We start from the raw sequence: 22,457 nt of genomic DNA, 5'->3' as shown, positions 1-22,457 counted from the left end.
GGTCAAATCTAGTGTTCAATAACAATTGAACATCCCAATGACAGGTGCCAATTAAGCCTACGATAATTTATACAGCAAGACGGTCACCAGAATAATCTCTCTCTCTCTCTCTCTCTCTCTCTCTCTCTCTCTCTCTCTCTCTCTCTCTCTCTCTCTCTCTCTCTCTCGCCTCATGAAGGCACTACAGTGATACATCTTAAGAAAATCTAAAAGAGAATTTAAAAGTGATATTGGTCTGGGTCAAAATTGGAAAAATAAACCAAATAAAAAAAATGCGCCGAAGTTTCTTCAGCGCAATCGAGTTTTCTGTACAGCCGCTACAGCGTATAATCAAGGCCACCGAAAATAGATCTATCTTGTTGTGGTCTCGGTATAAGGCTGTATGAGCCGCGGTCCATGAAACTTTAACCACTGCCCGTAGTTTTTAAGATCTGAGGGCGGGCAGAAAAAGTGCGGACGGACAGACAAAGTCGTCACAATAGTTTTCTTTTACAGAAAACTAAAAATGGGAAAATGGTCTAGTGTGAGGTTATTGGTGCCCATGGCATCTCTGCCCGCCACGTGGCTCTGCGCCTCAAGTTTTCATAAACCGCAAAACAAAAGCTAATCGGTAAACTTATAAATGATGGAAGAAAAACGTTATGTTATATCATTTCTATAAGTTTGTCACAAATATTCATAATTACTACATACACTTCCGAATTCCTTCAATGTCAACATTCAGTTTTACCTCTTTGTACATTAATTCAGTGATAATAATAATAATAATAATAATAATAATAATAATAATAACGTACCGACAGAAAAAAAGTGTTGAAAAATCATGAAACCAAACACACACACGTACACACACACAGCTAATAGCTCTCTAGCGTATTCCCAAACGAAACCCGTTACAAACATTTACAGAAAAAGAAAAAATCAATGAAGAGGAAAAAAGTCAAAATCACCGTGGTTTGAAAAAAAGAAAAAACGAGATAAAAATAAAATGAGATAAAATACGCCCAGTCTGCGAGACTGAGATGTGTCAGCTTAGTTCGCGCTTTCGAATCAGAGCAAGTTCACTCCACTTCCCACCGGAAAATAAAGGAAGATGATGCTACTGCTTCTGCTTCTTCTTCTTCTTCTTCTTCTTCTTGTAAGGCGAGAGATGGCCTGGCGACAGTGCAATTGGACGAGCCGTTACAGCGATCGATATTAATATTACTACTACTAATACTCGTGCCACATTTAAAATATTCTTCTTCTTCTTCTTCTTCTTTTTCTTCATGTAAGGCGAGAGATGGCCTAGCGACAGTGCCATTTAAAAGAGCCGTTACAACGGTCAATATTAATATTACTACTACCACTACTTGTGATATTGCTAGTGCCACACTTAAATCTTCTTCTTCTTCTTCTTCTTCTTCTTCTTCTTCTTCTTCTTCTTCTTCTTCTTCTTCTTCTTCTTCTCAGGCGACTGTGCTATTGGACGAGCCGCTACAGCCATCAATATTACTATTATATTACTACTACTACTACTCTTATCGTGGTAAATACCACAATTACTAACAATATTGAACACAATTCTGTCTCCTAATTATCCTATCAGAAAACTGACTCTGCGATAGCTCAATATGACCAATAAAATCATTACGAGGAAATCATGATAATTCTGTTAACAACATTACTACTGCTCTTACTATAAAAATTAGATAGATTAAAATTTTATTTTTTCAGCAGATGGGACATCCCACAATGTTTATAAAGGAATCTAGCAAAGTCATTTATCTATTTTAAACAAGAACTCCTGAATTTTTATATTTTCTGGAGAAAAACTGAACCAAATCACAAACCTAAAACTACATTAGTGAAACATCTTCAACCAGTCATCACTGACCCAATTCGACTCAAACGCGTCGATTTTAAAAGTAGCCCTGACCTCAGGTACACAAGAGATGAAGTACAAGTACCTGCGCATGCATGCCTGCGGTTTTTTCCTGCGCTTTTAAGCGCAATTGCTCGCGTCTCTTTAGCATGCGCGGCCGCTGAGATAATTACTTTTGGAGACGTTGGAGTCGCTCAGGTGGGACGGAGATTTAAAAAGCTGTGTTCTAAAATTGCTTGTTTTATTTTTCTAAATGAAAGCTATTTAAGTAATTTTCGAAGACTCGAACGCACAGAATATTCATAAATCTTGTTTTATTTTTTTTTTAAATGGAAACTATTTAAGTCGTTTTCGAAGCTTCGAACTAATACATTATTCACAAGTCAGGTTTTTTTCTTTTAGATGAAAGCTATTTAAGTCGTTTTAGAAACTATATATAATGAATAGATTATTCTTAAATATATATATATATATATATATATATATATATATATATATATATATATATATATATATATATATATATATATATATATATATAAATGTATAGACATCATATACAGAATCAATATAAAAACCGACATCAGGAAAATCATTCAAATCATACAGTAATGATTTATAATAAAACTAAATAAATGATTACTTGCAAATATAAACACGACAAATAAACCTAACTTAAATTAAAAAAAAAAAAAAAAAAAAAAGGCTGAAAAGTATAACAATAAAAGCAGAACCAAGACTACATGAATAATAATAATAATAATAATAATAATAATAATAATAATAATAATAATAATAATAAATAACAATAATAACAGTATTATTATTATTATTATTATTATTATTATTATTATTATTATTATTATTATTATTATTATTATTATTCAGAAGATGAACCCTATTCATTTGGAACAAGCCCACCAAAGGGGCCACTGACTTGAAAATCAAGCTTCCAAAGAATATAGTGTTCGTTTGAAAGAAGTAACAGAAGGTAACAGAGAATACAGAAAGAAGAGATCAGCTATTAAAAAATGAAAAAAATAAATTGTCAGTTTAATAAATAATTAGATAAAAAAATTAAGTAAATTATTAAAACACAAGGAATGCTGAACTTTCGAGGCTCCAATTGCACAATATCCTCAGGAAGGCTGCTCTACATTCCAATGGCGTGAGGAATAAAGGACCTCTGGAGCTTTGGAGAAGTTCGACCGCGAGGCACATTTACTGCATATAGGTGCTTCTGCTGTTCAGCAAACATAATGTGAACCTGCCAAAAGTTCGTTTATCTAAACTCTAAGAGGTTTTAAAAGTTCCTGTATCTAAACTCTCAAGGGTTTGAAAAGTTCCTGTATCTAAACTCTAAAGGGTCTTAAAAGTTCCTGTATCTAAACTCTAGAGGGTTTGAAAAGTTCCTGTATCTAAACTCTAAAGGGTCTTAAAAGTTCCTGTATCTAAACTCTAAAGGGTTTTAAAAGTTCCTGTATCTAAACTTTAAAGGGTCTTAAAAGTTCCTGTATCTAAACTCTAAAGGGTCTTAAAAGTTCCTGTATCTAAACTCTAAAGGGGTTTAAAAGTTTCTGTATCTAAACTATAAGGGTTTTAAAAGTTCCTGTATCTAAACTCTAAAGGGTTTTAAAGCAACTGTGTTTTGTATTTTCCTCATGTAAACTGAAAATTATGCTCGGCATTACGCAAGAATGCAATAGATTTTCGACAATCTTACCAAGATTCACTTGTCTCCATAACTGAACACTTTTTCCTTCTTCTCCTTAAACACTTTTTCCTTCCTCTCCTTTTTTATAAAACTGCAAAATCCGTGAGTTACCGTTTTATAAACTCCGAATTACTGCTCTTACGTTACCACGTCACCTGAAGGTACTCATTTGGTTTTGTAAGTCGAGAGAATCCAATTTCTTTTATTTAGCGTATCACTGAACCATGAGATATATGCAGAGAAATGACTGATGACTAGTCCTTTGAACTGCATAACTCGTTGCAAGATTTATGTAAGATGACTTGATTAAAATATTATGAACTGCATTCGTGAACCCGTTAGAGCAGCAATGCTTTACCAGCAATGCAGTAAAGTTACTTATGTATAAAGACAAAAATTAAATAATAAATAAAATCAGTTGGTTCACCTTTCTTTGGTATTTTTGCTATGACTCCCAACCTCCAAGTTCTAGCTATTATACAAGATGTCATTAAAACTTCTCAATTTTCAGCTTAAATAACTTTAGTGGTGACCTCATCATAGCCTGATGCTTTCCATCTGCTAAGTTTCTTCATTAACGATTCCACTTCAAAAACCATAAATTCACTTATTAGCATAATCAAGAACTCTTCAGCTCCAGGTAAACTGATCAAATTGTCCCCTGCAAAAACACTGAATCCGCCATCAGTATATTCCGGTGCTCTTATTCTTCTTGTACATAAATCAAATTAACCCCCCGCCCCGATATCTGTTATTCACGACCTCACCAAAACGTTCCTACCAGCGTTGTCTTTCTCATTCCTTTGATGTTACTGGTGACCCAGGTGTTTTCCCTCTTTCTTTTCACCCATGGACGGTCCATTAATAATTCTGTGGGCTGCCCTAACACCAATACAGCTTCCTGTATACATAGCTTTCTCTTATTGTTCAACTTTCTTCATATTCTTCATTTCATCACTGACTTTTTTTTTTATCAAATATGCTGCATCAGGTTGTCTAATGAAACGTGTAGTAATATAATAAAATAGCTCATGTTTGTCGAGGAAAGCTGATTAAGAGAGTTAAAAACGGCAAATGGGAAATATACCTATATCATCTCAATATAATAAAACAGAAATAGAGGTTAAGAGATTAATAACCTTTAGAAGACCGTCAAGAAGCAAGAACAAACCAGAGCGGAAAAATCCTCTCCCGATAAATCAAATGATCTTCATCATCATCAGGAACCCAACTTGCATTCTCGAGAAAAAGAACGACTTTGTGCTCTACCGAAACAAAATGGGAACCAGCCGAAACTAAGCGGAACGCCGGCGTTCTCCCGGGGTATAGATCACCAGCGCTCGCTGCTGGATCTCATTCTGGAAGCAGTCTCCGTCCAAGGTAGACGTCGTTTTTCCGATCCTCCCGTTTTCTATACTTCGCAGCCGGAACTCAACCAGATAGACAAGGTAAGGTGCGACCACGGAACTTTTAAAACCTGTCCCGTTATTTTGTTAACGTATTTTTCTGTGAGTCTGTTGTGTCGAGTAGATGTTTGAGTCTTCCTTCTAGTTAGTTTTTTTGACAATTGTAGTCGATTCTGTGACGAGTGTTTTCGTAAACTTTTGTATAACTGAAAAAATAACTTGTAGTGTCTTCCTTCGGCGAGATCTCACAGTGACCTATATTATAGTGCTTGCTGGAATGCAATCATCAAAGTGGTTCTGGATATATCAGGAGTGTCTGCAGCAAGAGCAAAAACATAACATAATCATTGCATTGTTTCGACGTAACGACGTCAATCTAAAATGACAGATATTGAGTAATGTACTGGATTGTCAATTTTCTTGAGTTTTCACCGCTCGTGGGAACCTAACGGTACCGAGTTTCGCCACGAATCGGTTCCTGCTAGACGTCGTTCGTAGACCGGACTTGACCTGTAACGTGAAATGATTGGCTTCTAGTGCATCATTTTTATTTCTTACTGTTTTGGTGTTGTTAAATTAAGTTCATATACTTTAATTTTGACCACGCATGATTCCTACAAGTCTTTATATAACTGTAACGTTCTAAGTATTGGCCTCGAATGCATGATTTTTATTTTAAACTATTTTTTGTGTTACCAAGTGAAGCATATATACTTTCATTTTGGTCACACACATGATACCTATAATTCTCATATACATTTCTAGGTAACATCTACAATATTCACACTCAACATTTAAAATTTTTGACTAGTTCTTGTGTTATTCAATTAAACTCATACACTTTAATGTTTATCACATAAATGATACCTACAATTCTCATATACATTTCGAGGTAACATCTACAACATTCACACTCAACATTTTGGTCTTCATCCGATAACCACATTCAAAATGTGCAACGCTTAACATCGCCAATGTAGAGCATATCACTAAAACGTTCGGTGCTTAAAAAAAAAAGTTTATCAGTAAAACCAACTATTGATACAGCGCTTTCTGACACTTACAATCTTTCCTTCAGCCAAACCCATTACTTTATAGGATACGAATCGAGAGAAGGCGATACATTTAGAAAAGATGTTTTCAGAGGGACCTTTAAAAAATGCTTTCATACCTTCCTTATTATCTTCGTGGTCTAAAGGAACCCAGGTACTATTTTGAAGTTTTAGAAGCAGTGATAGCGTTAGGGTTACTTAGGGTTACTTAGAGTATCTTAGGGTTACTTAAGGTTACTTATCTTTATGCGTGGAGACCCCAAGAGATATTTAGTACTCTTAGGGGTATAGTGACTCGAATTTAGTTCTGTATAGGGGTATAGTGACTCGAATTTAGTAGTTTAGGGGTACAGTGACTCGAATTTAGTACTGTTTAGGGGTATGGTGACTCGAATTTAGTACTGCTTAGCGGTATAGTGACTCGAATTTAGTACTGTTTAGGGGTATAGTGACTCGAATTAAGCACTGTATAGGGGTATAGTGACTCGAATTTAGTACTGTTTAGTGGTATAGTGACTCGAATTTAGTACTGTTTAGTGGTATAGTGACTCGAATTTAGTACTGTTTAATGGTATAGTTACTCGAATTAAGTACTATTTAGGGGTATAGTAGGGGTATAGTGACTCGAATTTAGAACTGTATAGGGGTATAGTGACTCTAAATATTAGAGAATTAAATCGTTAAACAAGGATTGCTAAATAATTTACGTGATGTCATGATGATTATGGCAATGTATCTCGATATTCAGGGCGTTGGAACGTAAGATATGAATCCTGATTATAAAATAGAATCAAAATGACAAACTGGGATAAATATCAGGCAATTTTTACGTTATGACAGAAAACGTTTCATAAACTAAAAGTAAAAAAAATGCAAAATCTAACTCTAATAAACAGAGATAACTTTAAGATAAAAATGTAACATGACTTTACCAATAATTTAAAGAATATTAAAGCCAAGTTGACATTATTCTTTAAATGTGGGGAGGTCAGATGTACTTTATATTGCTAAGGTACAGGGTACGTTACGTCTTCCTTATTGTAAAAGCCACTCTTACGAAATACATGACCAATGTTTCTCACTTAGAAGTAGATGAACGCACTGGTTATTTTTCCGAAAGTATCTCGTGACACGAGCTTAATGTGAAGCTGGAAGCTTAATCTAATGCTGAAAGCTTAATCTAAAGCCGAAAGCTTAATCTAATGCTGAAAGCTTAATCTAAGGCTGAAAGCTTAATCTCAAGCTGAAATCTGTTTTTTTTCAGTAGAACTCGTAAGGGAAAATGGTCTTGCGTTCAAAATGAAATTAAGGCAGTCTAGAGAAGGCAAAGATATAAATAAATAGAACTCATTATTATTATTATTATTATTATTATTATTATTATTATTATTATTATTATTATTATTATTGGGGTAGAAGCCTTTTTCTTGAGCAAAATTCGTTGAATAATACAATTATAAGGCAAGAATTTTACTTATACATACATAATACATATATACACATATATACATATATACACACATACATGCATACATACACACCTTACACCAAACATATGTTGAACCCAAAACAGTAAACAGTAAAAAAAAAAAAAAAAAACACGCCCGCTAAACAGCTGTGCATTTTTAAAAGCTCCCATGCATATCGTCTGCCTGTCTGTCTATCAGTCTCTCTACCTGTCTACCTGTCTCTCGGCAATACCAGCAACTGTCATCAATCCGTTAACTGAATATTAAAAAAAATAAGTATCCCGCTACTGAGCTGAGTAGCTGAGTCGCTAATCCGCTGAGCCGGCCTCAGACGATCATAGCTGCAGGTCGAAAGTCCAGTGACGCGAGTGAGCGTCTGACTGGAATTTTTGTGAATAGTGATATAATAGAAGTTAATTCAGTGAATGATCCTGAACTGAACTGAATATAGAATTTAGGCCAAAGGCCAAGCACTGGGACCTATGAGGTTATTCAGCGCTGAAACGGAAATTGACAGTTAGAGGTCTGAAAGGTGTAGCAGGAGGAAAACCTCAAAGCAGTTGTTAGGATAGGGTTAAGGAAAGTAAGATGGAAGAAAGAGAATATGAGAGGAGGTACAGTAAGAGGAGCGAAAGCGGTTGTAGCAGCTAGGGGCCTAAGGATCCTTAAGTAATGGCTACAGTGCACCGCATGAGGTGCACTGTCGGCACAACTCCCCCTATGGAGAGCAGTGAATGATGAATAATAATTCGCCTTTCTTTTACAAGTTTTCATTCGATCTACGTAAACACAGCAGCGTTTATCTAGTTATTCATTTATTTATTGAATAGTGAAGGAATATTATTATTAATTTTCATTCAAACATTACTAGTATAAAACTGAATAAGTTATTTATCGGTTATTCACTTATCTATCATTTTACGACTGGTACAAAATCTATATAACCTCGGAATAGCCAACTTATGAAGCCAATTTCATAAAATAAGGCAATATTAACCTCTATAACATTTATTCATTAGTGTGAATCTTTGATAAAATAATTTTAAAAATCTGTTCAAAGTTCCTACATAAACTGCCCAAGAAATTCTTGTTTAGGAAAACCCTTTCGGGTAATAATATACTTATTATTCCCTAATAGCTAAATTTTGTAGATATTCATGTAATTAAAAGGTCAGTCCTTGACTGAGCGAGATTCTGAGAGATCAAAAATATATATAAATGCCAAGTAGGAAGACGATCTATAAAGAACGAGTACAGCTTCATTTGAACCCTGCGAGAATTTATAACAGTTCAGCAATCAAGTGACGACAACCGTATTCATTTATTTGTTTGTCATTACCTCGCCAACTTGAGACATATGTTGGAACTTTTTAAAAAATTCCGTTAACTTCTGGATGATAAAACATGCGGATCTAATCCCAGTTAATCCTACTGAGAGAGAGAGAGAGAGAGAGAGAGAGAGAGAGAGAGAGAGAGAGAGAGAGAGAGAGAGAGAGAGAAGAAGAGATGTGGGGAAGGAACACGAAGCACGCCACGCCAGTCTCTGGTGACCTCAATACGTTCCTAGGAAGCGATCCATGGTTTTTGGCCCATCAGCTGAGCAGGAGGGTGTGGAAGATTGTTGGGGGTGGGGGGAGAGGAAGGCGAAGTGTCTCACAGGTGGATAAGAAGGAGTGACTAAGATTAGTAACAAAGAGAGGGAATTCCTTTGGTGAAAGATGAAAGAGAGAGAGAGAGAGGTGAATTTGCTTCTCTGTGTAAATAGCTTATAAGGGAACAAATGCACAGTAGCAAATAAATTCAATAATTATAAGTAAAAAACTTATTTACCAACAAAAATGCATATATATATATATATATATATATATATATATATATATATATATATATATATATATATTATAGTATATATATACATACCTGTATACATTTTTATATATATACGAGTATATATATATAATCAACAAAATATATCAATGATTTCCACAAAATTATAAAATAAAAACTCGATTGATTAAAAACCCTTTTATACATAAAAACAATATTCAGAATTGAAAATATTCCTACCTATCCGTTAAATACAAACATACAAACAATTCTAAGTCCATTCAACATGCAAACGAAGGCATTTTAAACCCACTTACGACATTCCCGTCATAAGTCACCGTAGCGTCTCCCTTCCCCAACAAATACCTGGCGCCTGACTCACTCGCTCACTCACGCAGGACCAAAAGACCATTTCCAGACCATTAGACACAAGCCATTAAAGAAAAAACGGTCGCTGGCAGGAGATGAATTATGTCTCTGACCAACAGCTCAGAGAAACCTATTACGGATCGTACGCCTGGCAGCAAAAGCGTCGTGGTGGTGGTGGTGTGCCTCAGGATAGTATAAAACTCGTACCGTAATCCGCCACTGGCAGGAACACCACTAGGTAACGGAAGAACAACGGAGTGTGACTCTCGTTCATAAGTTTTACTTCTCTCTCTCTCTCTCTCTCTCTCTCTCTCTCTCTCTCTATCCCTTCTGGAGATGTGGGACGGGGCGTCCAGTGACCCATTTACGTCATCGGCAGCGCGACACTTCTTCTTCTGGGCTCATTATATACCAAGACGCGTAGCTGGAATAATTATGGCCGGGCTGGGTGATTGGGGGTAAAACATAGACGTCCAGGAATTTCCAGTTTGGTTCCAGTTTGTGTCTGACGTTTCCTGGTTTTTGTGTTGGTTCCAGATATGACTGATTTAGGACAATGGCTAGATTCTGGCTGCCATTTTCACAGGATAAAGCTTAAGATTGACAGCCCATCTATAATAATAATAATAATAATAATCCAGTGTCATCTATTAACAATCATAGTCATTAACCTTACGAAATGTAAACACAGTGAAGCCTAAATACCCCCAAGATTACGACATACCCGCCCTGTAAATAAAGACGACCATAGGAATCCTGGAATACATAAATCAGATGATTTCCCTTTAGTAAATATGAAAAGCCGTAGCCAGGCAGATTTTACGAGTTGTACCAAAAATCCTCTGATCACTAAATACACAACAAATCTGAATTCCCAATTCCCAGAAAGTTTATTATTGACTGCACGAAAGATCTAGCTTTGCTTCTCTCTCAAAGATCGAGTGTTGCTCTGCATACGAGCGTTTCTGGGTTAGAATTCGTCCGATGACCTGGCCTGGCCCTCTGCCAAAATTCCTGACGCCCAGTCTGGAAGATCTATTCGTGCAACTGGTTGTGGGAAGCTGGTTTGGCCTATATTTCAAACACACGTACTGTATATGTGTGTATATATGTTTATTTTCATATATAAGACAGATGCATATATAAATAAGTCTGCAACTGTACCACAGGATAAACGAAAACACTGGTTATGAATCCTGACAGGTTTTGGACAGGTGTTGTTCTTAGATATGAAGACGACACCTGTCAGGATTTATATCCAGTATTTTATTTTCACTGGGGGACATCTATATATATATATATATATATGTCACTGACATTTTAAGCAAATATATACACTACATATATATGTCTGTATATAAACTGTCCACAGACAATACCCAGTCACAAGGAAAGACAGGTTTAAATGCAAAAAAAAAATAATAATAATAAGATACCCAATGCGTGGTTCATTTCTTTACAACTTTTAAAATCTCATATCTCAAGTACATGACGTAAGTTCCTATCCCATGCCAATAATAATAATAATAATAATAATAATAATAATAATAATAATAATAATAATAATAATAATAATAAAAAAATTCCCAGATGAGCACAGCATCACTTGGAGATAACTGACCTTTCCCATCTGCCCTGCCTGTAAGTAGTGCCTCTCTTCTCTCTCTCTCTCTCTCTCTCTCTCTCTCTCTCTCTCTCTCTCTCTCTCTCTCTCGCAATTAGTTACTAAATTCATTATTCTCTTTTCATTTACCTAATATTCTCTCTCTCCTCAAGCAAAGGATGAAACGATATTCATATCTTCAAGAGAATAAACTCCTACGAGAGTCTTACCTAATAATAATAATAATAATAATAATAATGATAATAATAATAATGGAGAAACATATGTACATATATTCAAAGATCAAACTATACAGATAGCTTCCTGAAAGCTATCTGTACAGTTTTTAATAATAATAATAATAATAATAATAATAATAATAATAATAATAATAATAATAATACCTAATTCCCAAGCGATATAACGAAGGCCAACCGTGAAATGAACAAGCAGAACGACCCGGTTAGCAAATCAACCCTGCCAGCTATTAACCTCAAAGGGAAGAAAATATATATATATAGTATATAGGTGAAACCTGAAGATGTACCGTTACGCTAAAGCTTATGGTGTGAATTGTCTTAGAGGCCACCCTCCGTTTTCTATGCTGTCTTCCGTTTTCTAGAGGGAGTGGCGACTCGTTTGAATAGGTGAGGTATTAGAGAGTACAGGTGGTTTTGTTTAAAGGGGGTGTGTTTATTTTTTAACAGTTTTTCTTTATTTAGGGTTTTTTTCGTGTGATTATGGATGCAGTTATTTGCGGTCTGTCATTGAACAAGTGGAATGTTTGTTATGTAGTAAGGGAATGTGGAGATTACATGGGCTCAACAGCCCAAAGATATATATATATATATATATATATATATATATATATATATATATATATATATATATATATATATATATATATATATATATGCATACATATACAGTATCTACATATATATACATAACATACATAATATATATGCGTGTGTTTCTCAACAGGAGACCTAGGAAACCGCAACCAATTAAACCTCTTCCTACGCCTCACGAACTAAATTACCTCTAATGTCTCTTTATATAACTCCTTCTCAAATAGCAGCTATGCTCTGATAAACCCATCTGTTTAAAACGGCCGTTTTTGTTCGCTGCCACAAAAAGAGTTGCACTGAACTATGTACAGCACAGTCAAGGCAAATAATTACGTAGGTGAACGAAGAACCTCTATGAAAGCTCTCGTCTTTATCAGGCATGTATATTCGAGTATATTAGGTTATTTGTACGTCAAACACGTCTTGTACCTGGATAAATACGAAAGTGCTGTATGTTACGGTCAGTAAAGAACTTCAACAACTTAACATCCAGGGAAGTATGTTGATTATAGAACCTATTGGGAATACGAGTATATCAAACATAGCACTTAATGTTAATTTAACAACCGGAATTTTATCAAATTAACATTCATACGTCAGACACTTGTGCCGGGATAAATACAAAATTGCTGTATGCAAGATTTACTATTGAATTTCAAAAAAAAAACAATTTAACATCCATGGAAACAGATTAAATATAGGACGGAAAACATCAAAAATAGATCACCAATTGTCAATTTAACAACCGGAAAAATTTATCAAATTAACATCCTCAGACAGACCAAATAAGCCAGTTGAAGGCTATTAAATTAACCAATTTAACAACTAACCACTGGCTATCTCGCCAAGTTCAGCGCCAGCAAAGAACTGCACGAATCCTCCACTTAAGAAACACGATTGCAAACACGGCCGTCGTTACTGCGTTTGTTCAGCGCATGCGTCAAGATTTGCACTGAAAACACGCCCGGCCGACAGGTGTCACGTTTGGAAACTTCCTGATAGAGCATATGGGCGGTTGTATTTGTGGTGTACGATAAATCCGTTAGGATCTTTTATCAAGTAGATTTTTATCATCTTTTATATGATGGAATATTTTTATAGGATATCTATATCTTCCACTTCAGCTTCGTACCTATTATTATTATTATTATTATTATTATTATTATTATTATTATTATTATTATTATTATTACATGAATTCAGCGTTCCACAATTTTGCCCATTTCCAAGATTCCATAACGGTGTTCTCTCTCTCTCTCTCTCTCTCTCTCTCTCTCTCTCTCTCTCTCTCTCTCTCTCTCTCTCTCTCTCTCTCTCTCCTGAAAGAGACGTACCACAAAACCAAGCTACTGTGGCTCATCAAAATGCACCCAAGAAGACATTGCGACCAAAGCAATCGTCAAGCACTATCTAAAGTCATAAGAAAGATCATTTGGGCCAAACAATGATGACCACAAACAACGAGACGCCAAACAATTATGAAAATCAAAGCCACAAAAGACAGCCTAAATATAAACTTGAGAATGTAATGGAGATGTGACAAGTGGACCACACCTGGGCCCAGGTAGAGAAACCACCTGACTTCGCCACCAATCAGATGACCAATCAGGAGAGAGAGAAAAGGAACCAGGCTTCATTAACGAAATAGCATTGACCCAGATGTCCTGGCACCCAGTGGAGACGTCTCCACAACACTCGCAGGGTAGATGGAAAAAATGAGGAGAACAGTAGAACAGTTGCCAGGGAATAATCGCCTGACACAGAGAGAACCAGGAAGTGACAGTTTATGGTAACTGAGTGGATCACTTTTCGTGCTTGCTGGAAACGTATGATTTTTTCTGGATTTATGCAAGAATGTTTCACGTTCTGGTGTTATTTTCATTCTAGTTTGTAAGTGCAGGTATTTTCAGACTCAAACTCAAGGAATCTGTTACGTCTTTATGCTAAGATTTGGTGAAGTTATGCAAAAATCTAAATTTGAACATTATCGTTAATTTTTTTAGGGTTAATGCAAGAAAGTGTCACATTCTGATGTTATTTTCATTGTAGTTTAGCAATGCAGGTATTTAGAATCTCAGGTTCAAGGAATTTTTGTAACTTAGGAAATTTCTGAAAAAAAATGTGAACATTATTTTCAACATCAGATTCAAGCAATCTGTTAAAAAAAATTTGTATACTAAGATTTGTGACCTGGAATATAATCAAGTTATTCTATAAAGATTTCGAAGTCTAAGAAGTTTAAGAAATGCCCCTCAAAGGTTTTGATAATTTGCAAGATATCTTCCCCAAAAATTAGACGAATTAGAACAACTGTCACATAAATATTCAAGCAAGGAATTCAAATCACCTTTCACCTCTGACTTCAAGCACTGAAGTGCAAAAGTTCACCTCATATTCTGCCGGATACGAACAATTTGAGGAAAGTTGATAAAAAATTCAATTCTAACCCCAAAATACCTCTGAAAAGTCACAGTGAATTACAATGAATTCTAACCACAAAAAAAACTCTGAAAAGTCACAATGAATCACAATAGGAACAATTCATGGCGGAAGGGCGAGGCACCATCCCTCCCATGACATGACCTGACCCCAAGGAAGTCACGATAACGCCTTTTGACCTCAGCAGGGGGGCCGTTTAACCTTGGTTCAGTGCGGCTGTGGTTTATGCCTGGCCCTTTGAGAAGTCATTTCGAAGGGGCTGGGTCTTCAAGCAAATGAACTTGGAGAGGTTCAGAGCAATACTTGTTTTCACAGAGAGAGAGAGAGAGAGAGAGAGAGAGAGAGAGAGAGAGAGAGAGAGAGAGAGAGAGAGAGAGAGAGAGAAAGTAGTAGTTCGAACAGATTACAGGTATCTTTCCTCTATGAAACCGGTAATTCTAATTATGACGTCAAAAGAATTTCTTCCACACGTCCCATTCTCGTACAGCTTTTCCTTGTTTCGTAACGGTAGCGTGGAGGGAGTTTCTTGTAGTATAATCTACAAGCCTGTTGTTAGAACCAGGAGTCCAAAAACAACGGGAACTTTTACCCTGTTGTTACAACCAGAGGTCTACAAATAACAGGGACTATTACCCTGCTACGACAATAAGTCTATAAAAACAAAAATGTTTACTTTGTTGTTCCAACCAGAATCTACAAAACAGCAGGCACTTTTAACCTGTTGTTAAAAACAGAAGTCTAAAAACAACAGGAACTATTACCCTGTTATTACAACCAGAAGTCTACAAAGAAGAGGCATTTTTACCCTGTAGTTACAACCAAAAGTCTAAAGCAACAGGAATTTTTACCCTGTTACAACCAGAAATCTGGAACAAAAGAATTTTTACTCTGTTGTTACAACCAGAAATCTGGAACAAAAAGACTTTTACCCTAGTTTTACAACCAGAAATTTACAAACAATAGGCATTTCTACCATAGTTTTACAACCAGGAATTTACAATCAAAAGCCATTTATACCCTGTAGTTACAACCAAATCAACAAACAAGAGGCATCTTAGGACCTCAAGGTATTCAGGACAGATTTCTCCTTTTCTCCAGAAATGGGCAGGACCCAAACATCCTTCCATACCCTGACGGGGTGCCAAGTACCCTATTTAACGTGCCCAGTGTTGCACAAGACGTACCTGACGAGGAATGAAGTGGAGAAAGCTGGGAACCTGAAACTTTCTCCTGGTGGAGTTGAGTTAAGGTAATCAACCTTTCTTAATTGGGAGTGATCATTCTGATTACATTGTGATGCCATCGATTACATTATGTTGAATGTAATCTCTCTCTCTCTCTCTCTCTCTCTCTCTCTCTCTCTCTCTCTCTCTGTTGGTGATAAACACAAATAAAATGGGTTGACTAATGATATATATATATAATATATATATATATATATATATATATATATATATATATATATATATATATATATATATATATATATATATATATATATATATATATATATATATATAAAAGTATATATAATTCATTGGTAGATGAAAGCATCATTACTCATACTACTAAAAAAGGCCCAAAAACCTTAAGAAACAAACAAAAGTCACCAACAAACAAAAACAAACCAACGAAGACTTTAAACAAACAGTACAATCCCGCCAATCTAGTCCACCTGTACAGGTGTGGCCAAATTATTATCAGTTAAATAAGCTGTTACGAAGCTTAGGGAACATTGCAAAACCCCCGGGAAGTTATCATCGAGCCCCAGGGGAATAAAACGAGAAGCCCCGGGGAGTGACAAGTCCCCAAGGGAAGTCCCTGGAAGTGAAACTGTGTGGAAAGACCGGCGATGATTGGCCCCGTGATTCCATCTCGTCTCCGAAGGGAAAGTCGAGGTTTGAGAGGGAGAAGGTATGTCAGCATTTGTGTCTCTATTCAAAGGCATGAGCCTCTGGTGACGAGTTTGTGGAGACCCTGACAAAGGACACGTACGCACACGGACTCTCTCTCTCTCTCTCTCTCTCTCTCTCTCTCTCTCTCTCAAAAGAAAACAGAAAACACATGGTTGGTGCGCGACGGAAAACTAGCCTTAGGCATACACGTAATTTATTGCTTTTCAAACTACTCCTACCCCCATCCCACCTCTCTCTCTCTCTCTCTCTCTCTCTCTCTCTCTCTCTCTCTCTCTCTCTCTCTCTCTCTCTCTCTCTCCTACAAATGACGCAGCAATAGCTTCAGGGCACTGTCGAAAGCCAAGAATCTAATTTATATAAATTTTTATTTCGTGAAGCATACCTCTCTCTCTCTCTCTCTCTCTCTCTCTCTCTCTCTCTCTCTCTCTCTCTCTCTCTCTCTCTCTCTCTCTCTCAACCTCAACAGATGAGTGCGTAGTTACTAAATTCAATGATATCTTTTCATTTGCCTTATATATTTCTCTCCCCCAGCTAAGGATAAAAAGATATGTATTTCTCAGAAGAAAATACATTCTTTGGAAGCTTGAATTCCAAGTCAATGGCTCCTTTGGTGGGCTTGTTCCATATGAATAGGGTTCTTCATCTTCTGAATAATAATAATAATAATAATAATAATACTAATAATAATAATAATAATAATAATAATAATAATAATAATAATAAGCCTGCTACCACCACTGCTACTAAAGGGTTGAAGAAAAACTGTAAACCTTTAAAGTCACCTGTGAGAGACAACAGGTGGACGGGCCTTGGTAATTAGGCGTAACACCTGACAGGTAGGGTACGGGGTTCTTTCGGAACATCTGGTGCTGTCTAGGAAAATATTACGGTTTATTTTTATTTTTATTTTTATTTTTTTATCGTCGTGAAAGCTTCAGAAAAAAGCATAATGAAATGGGTTCGAAATTGGCTGTTCTTCATTATTATTATTATTATTATTATTATTATTATTATTATTATTATTATTATTATTATTATTATTATTATTATAAGCCAAATAATGGATTTAGACAGATGTATTTTATACAGATTCTTGTACTAGTTTGTCGAGTTAATCATACTCATGAATATTCATGAAAAAAATCGTAAAAATAATTATAAATGGTTAAAAGAATAGTGTGTGTATGTGTGTATATATATATATATATATATATATATATATATATATATATATATATATATATATATATAGATAGAGAGAGAGAGAGAGATAGAGAGAGAGAGAGAGAGAGAGAGAGAGAGAGAGAGAGAGAGAGAGAAGAGAGAGAGAAAAGAAACATATCCTTTGAAAACAAACACACACATAAAGTGGAAGAGTCATACGATACCGCAAATGAAATGCAGAATAATTTTCAAAAGACGTTTAGGGATGAGCCGTTACAAAGGGCAAATCCCCACCAAAACTACCACTACAACTAATACCACTCCTTCCCCATACCTTTTTAAGACCTCCAGAGACCTTATCCTAGAACCCCCTGCCCTGCTGGAGTCCGTTTCTTTAACGGGATAGCGAGAAGAGGAGACAAAGATATAAAGAAAAAGAAAAACTCGAGGGAATGCGGGAGGAAGGGAGTGAGCGAATTAGGACGCTAGGGTATACTTTCTTTTAGTAGGTCACAGGAAGGCTTATGGACGAGCCGTTACAAAGGCGTATCCCTCTTGACTACTACTACTACTACAAGAATTCCAGCAGTCTTCCTGGGTGGCTACAACGATTCACTAGACTTGATGATAAAAAAAGGGGAATTGTTTTGGGTTAGTGGGTCTCAGAGTTATAAATTAATGGAAAATTGGAATTTTTATGCATTTATTTTCATGATTTAATGATTTAAAGACAAAGCCTGATAAAAATAATCTTATAAGTTAACGAATGAAGAGAAAGTAAAAAATTAGGCATTTCTAGGAAAATAATTATCTATTTTGATGAGTTGGTGGTTTAAAGATAATGCCAGGCAAAAATCAACTTATAATAGGTGTCTAATAAAGAGAAATGTGACAATATACGAAAAAAATGGGGTATTTCCAAGAAAATAATGGTTTAAATATGTTATTTAGAGTAGGAAGATGGGAATTTTTATTTATTTATCAATCTATTTTGGTGACTTGATTAAAGACAAAGCCAGGCAAAAATCAACTTATAATAGGTGACTAATGAAGAGAAATGTGACAATATATGGAAAAAAACGTGGTTATTTCCAAAAAAAATAATGCTTTAAAGATCTTAAGCAACGGAAATTCAGGTTAGCCCAAAGCAAATAGTTAATAATATACCAAAAATACAATGACAAATATAATGTAATTTGATCCATCACTACCTTGGCTTAAAGAAAATATAAGAAAAACTATTTCCTTATCTCTTGCAAAAGTTGCAAGTTAAAATTGAAATATATAGAAATGGGTATTTTTCACAGATACGGCTAAACCTGTCGATACCAAATTATATAGAGGTCAAAGCTTATATATACATACGCCGGCGACCAGCCCTCACAACAAACAATTAGGTCAAAGCACGTGACCTTGAACTGTGACCTTAAAGAAAAAATAGTCAAAAAAAGAGATTTGATTTATAAGTTCTATTAGAAATGACACTACATTTCTAAATGAACCAAAGCAAAAGCATATTTTTTCTTAGACGCGAAATGAGAACGTGATAACCTCTCTCTCTCTCTCTCTCTCTCTCTCTCTCTCTCTCTCTCTCTCTCTCTCTCTCTCTCTCTCTCTCTCTCTCTCAACTTCGTCCTCCACCATGGTCAAACCTGCCTGCCGCTGCTACCTCAGCTGTAGGTGAAGGTCACTGGGGTGGAGGGGAGTGAGGGAGGAGGAGGAGGAACAGTTATAGGCTAACGGGACTTGACCAAGCCTCTCCGCCATTCCTTCCCCCACCATCCCCAACAAACCACACCACCTTCCTCCCTCCCCCCCTCCCCTCGCCTTCCCCAACACGAAGGCAAACCCCAGGTAAGGCTGGGTTTCCCGGAGGAATGTTTTGGCTCCGTAGCTGCTAATTGCTTACGTGGATGGTGTTCTGACTGTTTGCCGAGTGGATGATAATGTTAATGAGGATGAACATTTTCCCATTAACTGTGCTAATTAGCTGATTGGCTTCGAGACGGATGAGACCTACGTGGATGACTTATAGTAAAGCAAACGAGACGAATTTAGATAAAGATTATGATGATACGTCACTAATTGGGTGACCAAACGGTTAATTTGATACTGTATCAGTTTGCTAACTGGCTTCGAGACGGATGAGACCAACGTGGATGCAGACAGTCATCCATCCGTATGGATGACATAGTAAACCAAACGAGACGAATTTAGATAAAGAATATGATTATACGTCACTAATTGGATGACCAAACGGTTAATTTCATACGGTACCAGTTAGCTAACTGGCTTCGAGACGGATGAGACCAACGTGAATGCAGACAGTCATCCATCCGCGTGGATGACTTAGAGTAAACCAAAGAAAGGAAATTATATAAAGAATGTTACTATACGTTATGACTGACTATTTGGATGACGACACGGTTAATTCCGTTCTGGATGAAACCGGGTAATCCAGAAGGTGGATGACATTCTAGGGAATTGTTGAGAGAGAGAGAGAGAGAGAGAGAAATGCACTAGGTCTGGTAGCCGTGTGTAACACAACGTAAAAGATTTAGGGAGATTTATTAGAAAAATAAGATAAGATAAATGAAGAGAGAGAGAGAGAGAGAGAGAGAGAGAGAGAGAGAGAGAGAGAGAGAGAGAGAGAGAGAGCTGAAACGTTCCTGGATCAACAAAATCATCTCAAGACCGACCCAAAATCAGAAAATATTACGTCCCAGGAGAACAGAGAGAGAGAGAGAAAAAAAAGAGTAAGTCTATAAACATTTCACAATGGAAGAGGACTAACAAGACGAGATGATCTGGAGATGGACAAAAGAATAAACAAATAAAAACAAAAGCCAGGTAAAAAAAAAAAAACCTGATTGGAAATGTCACTGGGGCAACGACCTTCTGCCCCAGGTATTTATGCGATTCTGTTGCCCGGTGATTCCTCTCACGTGTTTACAAGGTGAGATACAAAGATCTTGTATTGTTCTCTAAGGCTGCTTACATAGAGGTTTCAGTAATGGATATTTATAACGATAACAGAAGCTTAGAAAGTATGCGATCACTAGCCGTGATTAAAACTAATCATTGATCGCTATAAATTAATCAATAAAAACTTTGAATTATGAATCTTTAGCTTATTTAGGATTTTACGAAATTTGATGACGAGATTTGCATCACTGTCAGTGATTCCAGTATGGGAAAAACTAGTTTCTCTCTCTCTCTCTCTCTCTCTCTCTCTCTCTCTCTCTCTCTCTCTCTCTCTCTCTCTCTCTCTCATCTTAATGAAGATAACATTTTTAAAAAATGCGGTAAAAAGACGACATCAAATTGAGCATCTGTTCAGTTAAATGAAGAGTCAAATGTAACAGCCGGTTATGTGACGTTAATATACACACTGTGCATACATACATACATACATACATACATATGTATACATATAAAAACAGTTTACGCATCCACACACATATATATAAAATATATATATTATCACGTCATTATCAAGAAAGCAGAACTTCCGAGCCTCTCTCAATATCAACTCTGAGGCGACTGATGATGACTGGCTGAAATCACCTGCAGACCAGGTGAGATAACTTCCGCAGGTAGCATTGAAGTCACGTCACCTTACCTGGGAGAAGAAGAAGAAGAAGAAGAAGAAGAAGAAGAAGTAACAGTCAATCAGCCAGTCACGAGACCGGCGATTAGCGATCAGACAACGGTCCCTATCTCTAGGAATTCGTAACTGCGATCTCTCTGCTGAACTGTTTTTGAAGAGAGGAATTTCCCGGGACGTGGCGCGGACGAATTTTTATCTTTAAAGGCGTGGGTCTGAGAGGAGTGTGTTTGCGTATGTGTGTGTAATGTATATATAAAATATTCGTACATACTAATTTATAAAGAGAGGAATACCGTACACTACGTCGAAGAACGAAAAAACGGTACATTCTGATACGAACGACGCTGCAAAGGCAGCAGCAGCAGCATTAACAGCACTGAATGCAGCAGAAACAACAGCAAACAGCACTAACAGCAACAAAAACGAGTTCGCCAACAATCACAACAACCACAGTTCCAAAACAACACCACAATCGTATAAACAACAATTGCGATAGCAACGTACATTTAGAACCTATTGAGATGTGTTGATGTCCCAAAGATTTTTAGGCAGATGGTCTGCGTAACCTTCTGCTTAAACCGGAAGTAGCGGTAGCAGAAGCAGGAAGATCTATCTATCTATCTATTATCTATCTATATATATATATATATATATATATATATATATATATATATATATATATATATATATATATATATAAGGGGACAGTAAGGTAAGACGGTAGACGCATAACGTCCAGTCCCAAGAGACGTCACGTACGGTCATTCCTGAATGATAATAATAATAATAATAATAATAATAATAATAATAATAATAATAATAATAATAATAATAATAAAAAAAGCAAGTTCAAACGTGGAGAGAAATTCCCGTAGACTTAATCCACATTTCGCCCCAGTGACAAACATTTGGGAACAATAGCGCCAAATGAGAGAGAGAGAGAGAGAGAGAGAGAGAGAGAGAGAGAGAGAGAGAGAGAGAGAGAGAGAGAGAGAGAGAATATCAGCGTTAGAAAGGTGAACGACGCCAGGTTGAATATGATGCATAGACCAGAAGAGAAAGTAACAAAGGCCCTGGGCATTCTCTCTCTCTCTCTCTCTCTCTCTCTCTCTCTCTCTCTCTCTCAAAACAGAAATACAATAATCTTTTATATAACTGTCGCTATGACCAAAA

General features: G+C 36.3%; 3 protein-coding genes across 5 annotated transcripts in view; 2 read left to right on the top strand and 1 right to left on the bottom strand.

Annotated features, from left to right (window-relative positions):
* Nucleotides 1-22,457, bottom strand: part of LOC136826085 (uncharacterized) — a 123,334-nt gene that overhangs the window by 97,020 nt on the left and 3,857 nt on the right. The gene's annotated exons all lie outside the window — the stretch shown is intronic.
* LOC136826005 (uncharacterized) overlaps nucleotides 1-22,457 on the top strand; it is a 37,814-nt gene that overhangs the window by 13,288 nt on the left and 2,069 nt on the right. The window contains exons 2-4 of the mRNA XM_067082864.1: nucleotides 4,802-5,026; nucleotides 9,821-9,909; nucleotides 21,248-21,406. Coding sequence (XP_066938965.1) covers nucleotides 4,802-5,026; nucleotides 9,821-9,909; nucleotides 21,248-21,406 — 473 coding nt within the window. The remainder of the gene's footprint in view (nucleotides 1-4,801; nucleotides 5,027-9,820; nucleotides 9,910-21,247; nucleotides 21,407-22,457) is intronic.
* Nucleotides 4,868-22,457, top strand: part of LOC136826095 (uncharacterized) — a 30,175-nt gene continuing 12,585 nt past the window's right edge. For 2 of the 3 annotated variants that reach the window (XM_067083069.1, XM_067083067.1), the window contains exon 1: nucleotides 4,868-5,026. The gene's annotated coding sequence lies outside the window, so the exon portion shown is untranslated. Of the gene's footprint in view, nucleotides 5,032-22,457 lie in introns of all 3 variants that reach the window. The other variant, XM_067083068.1, reaches the window with a different exon arrangement.

Source organism: Macrobrachium rosenbergii, chromosome 40 (genome assembly GCF_040412425.1).
Source record: "Macrobrachium rosenbergii isolate ZJJX-2024 chromosome 40, ASM4041242v1, whole genome shotgun sequence".
NCBI lineage: Eukaryota > Metazoa > Arthropoda > Malacostraca > Decapoda > Palaemonidae > Macrobrachium > Macrobrachium rosenbergii.
This window is presented reverse-complemented; position numbering and strand designations above follow the sequence as displayed.